Genomic DNA, 14,654 nt, shown 5'->3' on the forward strand with positions numbered 1-14,654 from the left:
GTAACGATAAAGGAACTGTCTTTTGATGGCCAAATGTATTGTAGTAACGATAAAGGAACTGTCTTTTGATGGAAATGTATTGTAGTAACGATAAAGGAACTGTCTTTTGATAACATCCCCAAATGTATTGTAGTAAAATAAAGGAACTGAACCTTGATGGCCAAATACAGTTATTTGTCAGAGACAAACCATCCAAGAGACAAACTGATATCTTTTAAGATAAACCAGGCCAGAACTTGTGTTGTAGTAACGATAAAGGAACTCTGAATGTGGTTTTGATGACCAGATGTATTGTAGTAACGAGGAAGAGGAACTGTCTTTTGATGACCAAATGTAGTTATGATAGTAAAACAGACTGAAGCAAAGGAACTGTTTGTTTGATGACCAAATGTATTGTAGTAACGATAAAGGAACTGTCTTTTGATGGCCAAATGTATTGTAGTAACGATAAATGAACTGTCTTTTGATGGCCAAATGTATTGTAGTAACGATAAAGGAACTGTCTTTTGATGACCAAATGTATTGTAGTAACGATAAAGGAACTGTCTTTTGATGACCAAATGTATTGTAGTAACGATAAAGGAACTGTCTTTTGATGGCCAAATGTGTTGTAGTAACGATAAATGAACTGTCTTTTGATGGCCAAATGTATTGTAGTAACGATAAAGGAACTGTCTTTTGATGGCCAAATGTATTGTAGTAGCGATAAAGGAACTGTCTTTTGATGGCCAAATGTGTTGTAGTAACGATAAAGGAACTGTCTTTTGATGGCCAAATGTATTGTAGTAACGATAAAGGAACTGTCTTTTGATGGCCAAATGTATTGTAGTAACGATAAAGGAACTGTCTTTTGATGGCCAAATGTGTTGTAGTAACGATAAAGGAACTGTCTTTTGATGGCCAAATGTGTTGTAGTAACGATAAAGGAACTGTCTTTTGATGGCCAAATGTATTGTAGTAACGATAAAGGAACTGTCTTTTGATGGCCAAATGTATTGTAGTAACGATAAAGGAACTGTCTTTTGATGACCAAATGTATTGTAGTAATGATAAAGGAACTGTCTTTTGATGGCCAAATGTATTGTTGTAACGATAAAGGAACTGTCTTTTGATGGCCAAATGTGTTGTAGTAACGATAAAGGAACTGTCTTTTGATGACCAAATGTGTTGTAGTAACGATAAAGGAACTGTCTTTTGATGACCAAATGTATTGTAGTAACGATAAAGGAACTGTCTTTTGATGGCCAAATGTATTGTTGTAACGATAAAGGAACTGTCTTTTGATGACCAAATGTGTTGTAGTAACGATAAAGGAACTGTCTTTTGATGACCAAATGTATTGTAGTAACGATAAAGGAACTGTCTTTTGATGACCAAATGTATTGTAGTAACGATAAAGGAACTGTCTTTTGACGGCCAAATGTATTGTTGTAACGATAAAGGAACTGTCTTTTGATGGCCAAATGTATTGTTATGAATACGCGAAACAGGCCGTTCATAAATTCAGAGCGTTACCGTGTTCCTCGATGAATGATGAATGCACTGACTGTAAAGTTGTTCTGGATAATAGCATCTGCTAAATGACTAACATGCAAATGTATTGCATTTTAGCGGTAGGTTATCTGGACACAGAGCACTCTGCCCCGGTCATCCCTCTCTTCAAAGGGGGCTGACACTCTAGACCCAAACTGCTATAGACCTCTATCCATCCTGCCCTGCCTCTAGACCCAAACTGCTATAGACCTATATCCATTCTGCCCTGCCTCTAGACCCAAACTGCTATAGACCTATATCCATCCTGCCCTGCCTCTAGACCCAAACTGCTACAGACTATATCCATCCTGCCCTGCCTCTAGACCCAAACTGTTACAGACCTATATCCATGCCCTGCCCTGCCTCTAGACCCAAACTGCTACAGACCTATATCCATCCTGCCCTGCCTCTAGACCCAAACTGTTACAGACCTCTATCCATCCTGCCCTGCCTCTAGACCCAAACTGTTACAGACCAATATCCATCCTGCCCTGCCTCTAGACCCAAACTGTTACAGACCTATATCCATCCTGCCCTGCCTCTAGACCCAAACTGTTATAGACCTATATCCATCCTGCCCTGCCTCTAGACCCAAACTGTTACAGACCAATATCCATCCTGCCCTGCCTCTAGACCCAAACTGTTACAGACCTATATCCATCCTGCCCTGCCTCTAGACCCAAACTGTTACAGACCTATATCCATCCTGCCCTGCCTCTAGACCCAAACTGTTACAGATCTATATCCATCCTGCCCTGCCTCTAGACCCAAACTGTTACAGACCTCTATCCATCCTGCCCTGCCTCTAGACCCAAACTGTTACAGACCTCTATCCATCCTGCCTTGCCCTGCCTCTAGACCCAAACTGTTACAGACCTCTATCCATCCTGCCCTGCCTCTAGACCCAAACTGCTACAGACCTATATCCATCCTGCCCTGCCCTGCCTCTAGACCCAAACTGCTACAGACCCATATCCATCCTGCCCTGCCTCTAGACCCAAACTGCTACAGACCTATATCCATCCTGCCCTGCCTCTAGACCCAAACTGCTACAGACCTCTATCCATCCTGCCCTGCCTCTAGACCCAAACTGTTACAGACCCATATCCATCCTGCCCTGCCTCTAGACCCAAACTGTTACAGACCTATATCCATCCTGCCCTGCCTCTAGACCCAAACTGTTACAGACCTATATCCATCCTGCCCTGCCTCTAGACCCAAACTGTTACAGACCAATATCCATCCTGCCCTGCCTCTAGACCCAAACTGTTACAGACCTATATCCATCCTGCCCTGCCTCTAGACCCAAACTGTTACAGACCTCTATCCATCCTGCCCTGCCTCTAGACCCAAACTGTTACAGACCTATATCCATCCTGCCCTGCCTCTAGACCCAAACTGCTACAGACCAATATCCATCCTGCCCTGCCTCTAGACCCAAACTGCTATAGACCTATATCCACCCTGCCCTGCCTCTAGACCCAAACTGTTATAGACCTCTATCCATCCTGCCCTGCCTCTAGACCCAAACTGCTACAGACCTATATCCATCCACCCTGCCCTGCCTCTAGACCCAAACTGTTATAGACCTATATCCATCCTACCCTGCCCTGCCTCTAGACCCAAACTGCTATAGACCTATATCTATCCTGCCCTGCCTCTAGACCCAAACTGTTACAGACCTATATCCACCCTGCCCTGCCCTGACTCTAGACCCAAACTGTTACAGACCATATCCATCCTGCCCTGCCTCTAGACCCAAACTGCTACAGACCTATATCCATCCTGCCCTGCCCTGCCTCTAGACCCAAACTGTTACAGACCTATATCCATCCTGCCCTGCCCTGCCTCTAGACCCAAACTGCTACAGACCTATATCCATCCTGCCCTGCCTCTAGACCCAAACTGTTACAGACCTATATCCATCCTGCCCTGCCTCTAGACCCAAACTGTTATAGACCTATATCCATCCTGCCCTGCCCTGCCTCTAGACCCAAACTGCTATAGACCTATATATCCATCCTGCCCTGCCTCTAGACCCAAACTGCTATAGACCTATATCCATCCTACCCTGCCCTGCCTCTAGACCCAAACTGTTACAGACCTCTATCCATCCTGCCCTGCCTCTAGACCCAAACTGTTAGACCTATATCCATCCTGCCTTGCCCTGACCCTGCCCTGCCCTGCCTCTAGACCCAAACTGCTACAGACCTATATCCATCCTGCCCTGCCTCTAGACCCAAACTGCTATAGACCTATATCCATCCTGCCCTGCCCTGCCTCTAGACCCAAACTGCTATAGACCTATATCCATCCTGCCCTGCCTCTAGACCCAAACTGTTATAGACCTATATCCATCCTGCCCTGCCTCTAGACCCAAACTGCTATAGACCTATATCCATCCTACCCTGCCTCTAGACCCAAACTGTTACAGACCTATATCCATCCTGCCCTGCCCTGCCTCTAGACCCAAACTGTTACAGACCTATATCCATCCTGCCCTGCCTCTAGACCCAAACTGCTATAGACCTATATCCATGCCCTGCCCTGCCTCTAGACCCAAACTGCTATAGACCTATATCCATCCTGCCCTGCCCTGCCCTAGACCCCTGCCCTGACCTATATCCATGCCCTGCCCTGCCTCTAGACCCAAACTGCTACAGACCTCTATCCATCCTGCCCTGCCTCTAGACCCAAACTGTTACAGACCTATATCCATCCTGCCCTGCCTCTAGACCCAAACTGCTATAGACCTATATCCATCCTGCCCTGCCCTAGACCCAAACCTAGACCTATATCCTTGCCCTGCCCTGCCTCTAGACCCAAACTGTTACAGACCTATATCCATCCTGCCCTGCCTCTAGACCCAAACTGTTATAGACCTATATCCATCCTGCCCTGCCTCTAGACCCAAACTGCTATAGACCTATATCCATCCTGCCCTGCCCTAGACCCCTGCCCTACCCTGCCCTGCCTCTAGACCCAAACTGTTACAGACCTATATGTATCCTGCCCTGCCTCTAGACCCAAACTGCTACAGACCTATATCCATCCTGCCCTGCCCTGCCCTGCCTCTAGACCCAAACTGCTACAGACCTATATCCATCCTGCCCTGCCCTGCCCTGCCTCTAGACCCAAACTGTTACAGACCTATATGTATCCTACCCTGTCTTTGACCCAAGGTCTTAGAAACCAAGTTAATATCCTGATCCCTGTCCAAACCCAAAGGATGCACAGAGTGCACCATCCAGCCATAGAATAACACAAACTGTTATAACCCAGTCAAACAAAAGTCCTGCCGAAGTTGCTAAGCTAGATAACCTCCTTCAACAAAAACTGCTATAGACCGGATATCCATCCTGCATAATTAAAAATATCCCCATTTGAAATCTGTCAGATTAAATCCATGCCCAGTTTAACCCAATCTGATATCTGACCTATATCCATTGAATGCCCAATCCCCTGCATCTGCTGATGTCCCTCCACTCTGAGGTCAAAACTGTTACAGAGCTATATCCATCCTGCCCTGCCCTGCCCTGCCCTGCCCTGCCCTGCCTCTAGACCCAAACTGTTGTCCATCCTTGTCAGACCAGGAGCCCAGCCCACCTGAGGTCAAACTGGTACAGACCTAGATCCAGGTGTTTGCCCTGACCAGGAGCCAGCCCACCTGAGACCCAAACTGTTACAGACCTAGATCCATCCTGCCCTGAAATGACCCAAACTGTCTTCTAGACAAAATAACCTTTGCCCTGCCCGAACGGTTTGGCCCCACAAATGATGACCCTAAATGAAAGATGAGACCTCTATCCATCCTGATGTTCTCCGCCTCTTGGGACACTTTTAAAGTCGGTTATATCCATCCTGCCCTGCCTCTGTAACCCAAACTGCTTAGAACCTATATCCATCCTGCCAGTGGAAAGGTGAGCCCTCAGTGGGACACCTGCAAGCCTCACAAGTCTAGTCCCAAGGTAGCAGTTTAAAAAAAACAAATCGATACCTTAAAGGATAAAAAAACAACTCCTAATCAAATACTGAAGCTAAATGACCCTTGGTATGACCATTTTTAAAACAATCCCATATGTTAGTTTACACTAAGACCCTAGAGGGTTTTACTATCAAAGACCCAAACAGGGACTAACTGTTTTATAAAATATAATATCCATGCCTACCCTGCCATGCCGTTTGTTGTTAGACCCAAACTCTACAGACCTATATCCATATGCCCAGTACTAGACCCAAGCACTGGAGACCTATATCCATAGACCTGAGGAGCCTTATGCCCTGCCCTGCCCTGCCCTGCCCTCTTATATGCCTCTAGACCCAAGCAGACAGACCTATATCCATGCCCAGTCTAGACCCAAACTGCATAGACCTTATATCCATCCTAGACAGAGCCCAGAGGAGCCCTACCCTGCCCAGCCTCTAGACCCAAAGCACAGACCTTATCCATCCTGCCCAGTCTAGACCCAAACTGCAGAGGACCTATATCCATCCTAGCCCAGAGGAGCTCTTATATGGGCAGTACTAGACAGAGCAGACCTATATCCTCTTATATGCCCAGTACTAGACAGAGCAGAGGAGCTCTTATATGGGCAGTACTAGACAAAGCAGAGGAGCCTTATATGGGCAGTACTAGACAGAGCAGGGGAGCATCCTTATATGGGCAGTACTAGACAGAGCCCTGCAGTACTAGACAGAGCAGAGGAGCCTTATATGGGCAGTCTAGACAGAGCAGGGGAGCTCTTATATGGGCAGTACTAGACAGAGCAGAGGAGCCTATATGTATCAGTACCCTGTAGACAGAGGTCAGAGGAGCCAAGTTATAAACGGCAGTCCAAACAGGAGCAGAGGACCCTTATATGGAATACTAACAGATAAGCCAGTCAAACAAAGTAGTCAAATGACCAGTTGAGCAGAGGATAACCTATTCAGTACAAAAGACAGAGCAGAGGAGCTCTTATATGGGCAGTACTAGCATAATGAAAAATATCCCCATTTGAAATCTGTCAGATTAAATCCATCAGTTGAAGTATATCTGATATCTGGTGCTTTAGACAGAGCAATCCAGCTCATTATATGGGCAGTACTAGACAGCAGAGCAGACCAGCTCTTATATGGGCAGTACTAGACAGAGCAGAGGAGCTCTTATATGGGCAGTACAGACAGAGCAGAGGAGCCTCATATGGGTCAAAGGTGACAGAGCAGAGAGGTCTTATTGTCAGACTAGACAGAGCAGGGGAGCTCTTATATGGGCAGTACTACAACAGAGCAGAGGAGCGTCTCATATGGGCAGTTTAGACAGAGCAGAGGAGCTCTATATATGAAAGATAGACAGAGCAGAGGATGTTCTCCGTTTTGCTCAAATCAAATTGTTTGGGACACATGGTTAGCAGATGTTAATCTGATCTGTACGTCTGTAAATGCGTTTGTGCTTCTAGTTCGCGACCATGCAGTAATATCTAACACGTAACTAACCTAACAATTTCACAACAACTTTCTTATGCACACAAGTGTGAAGGAATTAAAAAGAATATGTACATATAAAGGATATGGATGAGCAACTCCTAACAAATATGAAGTGGCATAGTTAAAGTGGCTAGTGATACATGTATTACATAAAGATGCAGTAGATATATAGAGTAGTATTACATAAGATGAGTAATGTAGGGTATGTAAACAAAGTGGCATAGTTTAAAGGGACTAGTTTGATAAAATATATATCCATAAAGATCAGTAGTTTGATATAGACACAATATATACATATACATATGAGATGAGTAATGACAGGGTATGTAAACATTATATTAGGTAGCATTGTTTAAAGTGTCTAGTGATATATGTATTACATAAAGATGCAGTAGAGGATATGGGCAGTACTAGTACATACGTATACATATGAGATGAGTAATGTAGGGAGTAAACATTATATTAGGTAGCATTGTTTAAAGTGTCAGTGAGCTCTTATTGGGCATAAAGATGCAGTAGAGGATAGGAGCTCTATATGGGCAGTACATATGAGATGAGTAATGTAGGGTATGTAAACATTATATTAGGTAGCATTGTTTAAAGTGTCTAGTGATACATGTAGACAGAGCAGAGGATTACATAAAGATGCAGTAGAGGATATGGGCAGTACAGTATATACGTATACATATGAGATGAGTAAGTATGTAAACATTATATTAGGTAGCATTGTTTAAAGTGTCAAGTTATACATGTATTGGTCATAAAGATGCAGTAGATGTTATAGAGTACAGTATATACTTATACATATGAGATGAGACCATGCAGTAATATCTAAACATTATATTAACCTAGCATTGTTTAAAGTGTCTAGTGATACATGTGTGAATAAAGATGAAAGAGAATATGTACATATAAATATATGAGATGAGTAATGTAGGGTATGTAAACATTATATTAGGTAGCATTGTTTAAAGTGTCTAGTGATACATGTATTACATAAATATGCAGTAGATGATATAGAGTACAGTATATACGTATACATATGAGATGAGTAATGTAGGGTATGTAAACATTATATTAGGTAGCATTGTTTAAAGTGTCTAGTGATACATTTTTACATCCACTTTTTCATTATTAAAGTGGCTGGAGTTGAGTCAGTGTGTTGGCAGCAGCCACTCAATGTTAGTGATGGCTGTTTAACAGTCTGATGGCCTTGAGATAGAAGCTGTTTTTCAGTCTCTCGGTCCCTGCTTTGATGCACCTGTACTGACCTCGCCTTCTGGATGATAGCGGGGTGAACAGGCAGTGCATTAACATCTGCTCATGTGGTGGTTGATTTGTCTTTGATGATCTTTATGGCCTTCCTGTGACATCGGGTGGTGTAGGTGTCCTGGAGGGCAGGTAGAGAGCCTTACGGTTGTGGGCGGAGCAGTTGCCGTACCAGGCGGTGATACAGCCCGATAGGATCCTCTCGATTGTGCATCTGTAAAAGTTGTGTGTTTTTGGTGACAAGCCGAATTTCTTCAGCCTCCTGAGGTTGTTCTTCACCACACTGTCTGTGTGAGTGGACCAATTCAGTTTGTCCGTGATGTGTACGCCGAGGACCTTAAAACTTGCTACTCTCTCCACTACTGTTCCATCGATGTGGATAGGGGGGTTCTCCCTCTGCTGTTTCCTGAAGTCCACAATCATCTCCTTTGTTTTGTTGACGTTGAGTGAGGTTGTTTTCCTGACACCACACTGGTTCTGGCCCTCACCTCCTCCCTGTAGGCCGTCTCGTTGTTGTTGATAATCAAGCCTACCACTGTAGTGTCGTCTGCAAACTTGATGATTGAATTGGAGGCGTGCATGGCCACTCAGTCGTGGGTGAACAGGGAGTACAGGAGAGGGCTCAGAATGCACCCTTGTAGGGTGTTGAGGATCACCAGGGTGGAGATGTTGTTACCTACCCTCACCACCTGGGGGCGGCCCGTCAGGAAGTCCAGGACCCAGTTGCACAGGGCGGGGTCGAGACCCAGTTATATTGGCAGCAGTAGGAGAAACACAGAGAAGCGGAGGACATGTTGTAGAGGTATTCTGACATGACGTTGAAAACGTCAACAACCTATGGATTACAGAATACAGTCAGGAATGTTCCATGCGAGACGGGAGTCAGGATTTTGGGTTTCAGTGGGATTGGGACTGGATAAGAAAATAGTTTCCCTCATACCTCTCTGAATTGTTAATAACAGGCTTCATGTCTGTGGGATAGAGATGCCTATCTAGTGAATTGTGCTTAGGCCTATCAGATTTGTGACTGTCGAGAAGAGTCAAAATGACACGTTATTTTATAGGCTGTAGGGGTTTCCTTTCCGGGTTTATTTACGTTGACACCGGCGGTGTCATTTATGCGTGTGCTTTTTGAATTTACGTGGACTTTGTAGGAAGTCAAGGAAAGTGCATGGTCCTCCAGCTACGTGGTCTATAAAACGACGTTGCTGATCTAAGGATTCCTGTTTTATAGTTTTATTTTGTGTTAAATCTTAAATGTGACATTCCACTTTGAAGCGTTTTCCTCGAGACAGTCACAGGGTTCACGGTGTTAAATCCGAGTCGGAACTTTTTCTCCTCCTGACTGTAAGGACTGAGATCAATATTGTGTCTCGGAGAACTCAAGGTCTCTTATCAGTAATAATATATTATACTGCTGGTTAGTTATTATTGGCCGATGCATCAGCAGATCAATAGTTATTATTGGCCGATGCATCGGCAGATCAATAGTTATTATTGGCCGATGCATCGGCAGATCAATAGTTATTATTGGCCGATGCATCGGCAGATCAATAGTTATTATTGGCCGATGCATCGGCAGATCAATAGTTATTATTGGCCGATGCATCGGCAGATCAATAGTTATTATTGGCCGATGCATCGGCAGATCAATAGTTATTATTGGCCGATGCATCGGCAGATCAATAGTTATTATTGGCCGATGCATCGGCAGATCAATAGTTATTATTGGCCGATGCATCGGCAGATCAATTCAGACCAATTTAACTCCTTATTGGGAAAAAGACTGGACAACAAAATAGATATACAGTGCTTTAAATAATATACATTTGACCTTATAATATATAAACAAAACATCCTTGCATTTAAGTCCTTGCGTTTAAATATATTGTCGTGTGCAGTCAATATAGGCCTGCCATAAACCCCTTGTGTTTATACATTTATTTTGACTTAAAAACTGGACGGAAACTGTATACATACAGTCAGTATATTGTACGACTGTATCTAACCTTTATCTAGGTGCTATAATTCTCAATGAGATTATATCTATTTGTCAATAGAGTCCTGGTTCAATATTGTCTCTGTCTTCCTCTCTCTCTCTCTCTCTCCCTCTCTCTCCTCTTTCCTCTTTCCTCTTTCTCTCTCTCTCTCTTTCTCTCTCTCCTCTTTCCTCTTTCTCTCTCTGTCTCTCTCTCCTCTTTCTCTCTCTCTCTCTCCCTCTCTCTCCTCTTTCCTCTTTTCTCTTTCTCTCTCTCTCTCTTTCTCTCTCTCCTCTTTCTCTCTCTCTCTCTCTCTCACTCTCTCTCTCTCCTCTTTCCTCTTTCTCTCTCTCCTCTTTCCTCTTTCTCTCTCTGTCTCTCTCTCCTCTTTCTCTCTCTCTCTCTCTCTCTCTATCCCTCTCCCCCTGTCTCTCTCTCTCTCTCTCTCTCTCTCTCTCTCTCTCTATCCCTCTCTCTCTGTCTCTCTCTCTCTCTTTCTCTCTCTCTCTCTCATTCTCTCTCTCTCTCTTTTTTCTCCAGTCTGTTCGGTATCTCATCCATCATCCAGACTGACTGCTCCTCCACGTGGAGGATGATAGTTAACCCTGATCTGGCCTGGCACCACTTTGTTAACCCCATTATGCTGCTGCTGCTGTACTACACCCTGGCCACACTCATACGCCTCTGGCTCCAGGAACCTATAGAGGTAGGTAACACCCTGGTATCTCTCCTACTCCTCTGGCTCCAGGAACCTATAGAGGTAGGTAACACCCTGGTATCTCTCATACTCCTCTGGCTCCAGGAACCTATAGAGGTAGGTAGCACCCTGGTATCTCTCATACTCCTCTGGCTCCAGGAACCTATAGAGGTAGGTAACACCCTGGTATCTCTCCTACTCCTCTGGCTCCAGGAACCTATAGAGGTAGGTAACACCCTGGTATCTCTCCTACTCCTCTGGCTCCAGGAACCTATAGAGGTAGGTAGCACCCTGGTATCTGTCATACTCCTCTGGCTCCAGGAACCTATAGAGGTCGGTAACACCCTGGTATCTCTCCTACTCCTCTGGCTCCAGGAACCTATAGAGGTAGGTAACACCCTGGTATCTCTCATACTCCTCTGGCTCCAGGAACCTATAGAGGTAGGTAACACCCTGGTATCTCTCCTACTCCTCTGGCTCCAGGAACCTATAGAGGTAGGTAACACCCTGGTATCTCTCCTACTCCTCTGGCTCCAGGAACCTATAGAGGTAGGTAACACCCTGGTATCTCTCATACTCCTCTGGCTCCAGGAACCTATAGAGGTAGGTAACACCCTGGTATCTCTCCTACTCCTCTGGCTCCAGGAACCTATAGAGGTCGGTAACACTCTGGTATCTCTTATACTCCTCTGGCTCCAGGAACCTATTGACACGATAGGTAACAATACAGAGATACAACCCATAAACATTGTAGGGAACAACATAGAGATACAACCCATAGAATGGACAACATTTTTTCTGTCCTGTAGGTTCTCTCCTTTAGGTTCTGTACTGTAGGTTCTATACTGTAGGTTCTGTCCTGTAGGTTCTGTCCTTTAGGTTTTGTCCTGTAGGTTCTGTACTGTAGGTTCTATACTGTAGGTTCTATACTGTAGGTTCTATACTGTAGGTTCTATACTGTAGGTTCTATACTGTAGGTTATGTCCTGTAGGTTCTGTCCTGTAGGTTCTGTCCTGTAGGTTATGTCCTGTAGGTTCTGTCCTGTAGGTTCTGTACTGTAGGTTCTATACTGTAGGTTCTATACTGTAGGTTCTATACTGTAGGTTATGTCCTGTAGGTTCTGTCCTGTAGGTTCTGTACTGTACTGCTGGTAGAACATGGTGAAGGTAGTCACATCAAACAGACTGTAGGTGTTAGATTTCCACTTGTCAATCAGACCGTGTTGGAGATTGTTCACTAAATATTAGGTAATGCATCTGCGATTTCTCTACAGTTGTTTGAATTCCTTTATTTACAACAGGAGGATGAAGAAGAGGAGGGAGAGGACGGAGAGGAAGAGGAGGAGATGGTTGGGAACGGCACCAGGAACTCTGCGGACAAGAGGAGACAGCTGTGGTGGAATGCTCACCAACGCACAGAGGAAAGAAACGTAGGAGATCCTGACTCGTATAACGCTCGTGTTTTTCTCTTTATCTCACCTGTGGTGTTAATGCCTTAGAAAATATTGATCATCGGGAAGAAGGTTCAGCAATACGTCATAAAAGGCCAAGCTGTGGTGGAAGGCTCACCAATGGACAGAGGAGAGAAACTTAGGATGAATACATTATAAAACTTCTGACCTTGATTTATTTCAGAATGGATACTTTATTAATGCATTATAAACGATTGATTATCGGGTAGATTGTGAAGCGTTGTTCAGCAATAAATGGCCCAGATTACATAACGTATAACACTCCATGACCTTAACTCACTTCGGGGGTAAATTCACCTCGGGGTATTTTTGATGCGTTATAAACTATTGATTATTGGTTGAAAGATAAAACAGGAATCCTTAGATCAGCAATGTCATTGCCTTGACCACATAGCTGGAGGGCCATGCACTTTCCTTCTCTTTACCTCTCTCTACCTCTCTCTCTCTCTCTCTACCTCTCTCTCGCTACTTCTCTCTCTCTACCTCTCTCTATCTCTCTACCTCTATCTCTCTCTACCTCTCTGTACATCTATCTCTCTCTACCTCTCTCTACATCTATCTCTACCTCTCTGTCTCTCTCTACCTCTATCTCTTTCTACCTCTATCTCTCTACCTCTCTATATGTCTCTCTACCTCTCTCTATCTCTCTCTACCATTACCTCTCTCCACCTCTCTCTCTCTACCGCTCTACCTCTCTCTACCTCTCTCTATCTCTCTCTACCTTTCTCTACCTCTCTCTATCTCTATCTACATCTCTCTCTGCCTTTCTCTACCTCTCTGTCACTCTCTACCTCTCTCTACTTTTCTCTGCCTCTCTCTGCCTCTCTCTACCTCTCTCTACCTCTCTTTGCCTCTCTCTACCTCTCTTTGCCTCTGTCTACCTATCTCTACCTCTCTCTCACTACCTATCTCTCTCTACCTCTCTCTTTCTACCTCGCTCTACCTCTCTCTCTCTCTCTACCTCTCTCTCTCTCTACCTCTCTCTCTCTACCTCTATCTCTCTCTACCTCTCTCTACATCTATCTCTCTACCTCTACCTCTCTCTACATCTACCTCTCTATCTCTCTCTACCTCTCTCTCGCTGCCTCTGTCTACCTCTCTCTGCCTCTCTCTGCCTCTGTCTACCTCTCGTTGCCTCTCTCTACCTCTCTCTACCTCTCTCTGCCTCTATCTGCCTCTCTCTACCTCTCTTTGCCTCTCTCTGCCTCTCTCTGCCTCTCTCCACCTCTCTCTACCTCTCTCTACCTCTCTACCCCTCTCTACCTCTCTCTACCTCTCTCTACCTCTCTCTACCTCTCTCTACCTCTCTCTACCTCTCTCTACCTCTCTCTACCTCTCTCTCTACCTCTCTCTACCTCTCTCTACCTCTCTCTACCTCTCTCTACCTCTCTCTACCTCTCTCTCTACCTCTCTCTACCTCTCTCTGCCTCTCTCCACCTCTCTCTACCTCTCCTTGCCTGTTTTCTTTTTCCTTATTGTAGCTGCTTTCTACCCAGGATGGCTACAGTACATCTGAGGTAGGTACCTTACTAGACTGTAGTGTATCACAAATGTGCATATCTTCTCTTTTTGACGCAACTGCTACATGTTCTGCACTGTAACTTACTATTCTGCACTGTAACTTACTATTCTGCACTGTAACTTACTATTCTGCACTGTAACTTACTATTCTGCACTTGGAAACAAATGGTCTCATGACCTGACTAGGAAAGTCTGACTAGTCCATATGGTCGTTGTGTTGTCCCACAGGGATTGGCTGCAAAGTCTAACGGGACGTCTTGTGACATCTCCACCCTAAACTCGGTGGAGAATAGACCGGTCGGTCTGGACCTGTACTCCACCCCACAGTATAAAATGGACCAAACCAATAACATTACAGGTGAGTTTTACTGTATTGTACACACACTGGGCAAAAGGGTTTTCTCACAATTTCTGTGAGGAGGAAATTTAATGAACTGGGCCCTGGTCAGAAGTAGTGCACTATATCCTTATTCCTTATGACACTCCATAGGGCCCTGGTCAGAAGTAGTGCACTACATCCTTATTCCTTATGACACTCCATAGGGCCCTGGTCAGAGTAGTGTATGTAGGGCCCTGGTATATCCTTATTCCTTATGACACTCCATAGGGCCCTGGTCAGAAGTAGTGCACTATATCCTTATCCTTTCCTTATGACACTCCATAGGGTCCTGGTCAGAAGTAGTGCACTATATCCTTATGACACTCCATAGGGCCCTGG

At 44.7% G+C, this 14,654-nt stretch overlaps 1 protein-coding gene across 1 annotated transcript in view; it reads left to right on the forward strand.

Annotated features, from left to right (window-relative positions):
* The window catches only part of LOC135518608 (piezo-type mechanosensitive ion channel component 2-like), a 328,980-nt gene that overhangs the window by 145,679 nt on the left and 168,647 nt on the right, over positions 1-14,654 (forward strand). The window contains 4 exon segments of the mRNA XM_064943769.1: positions 10,788-10,953; positions 12,245-12,373; positions 13,897-13,932; positions 14,165-14,294. Coding sequence (XP_064799841.1) covers positions 10,788-10,953; positions 12,245-12,373; positions 13,897-13,932; positions 14,165-14,294 — 461 coding nt within the window.

The sequence above is a fragment of the Oncorhynchus masou genome, chromosome 3 (genome assembly GCF_036934945.1).
Source record: "Oncorhynchus masou masou isolate Uvic2021 chromosome 3, UVic_Omas_1.1, whole genome shotgun sequence".
NCBI classification, from domain to species: Eukaryota; Metazoa; Chordata; class Actinopteri; order Salmoniformes; family Salmonidae; genus Oncorhynchus; species Oncorhynchus masou.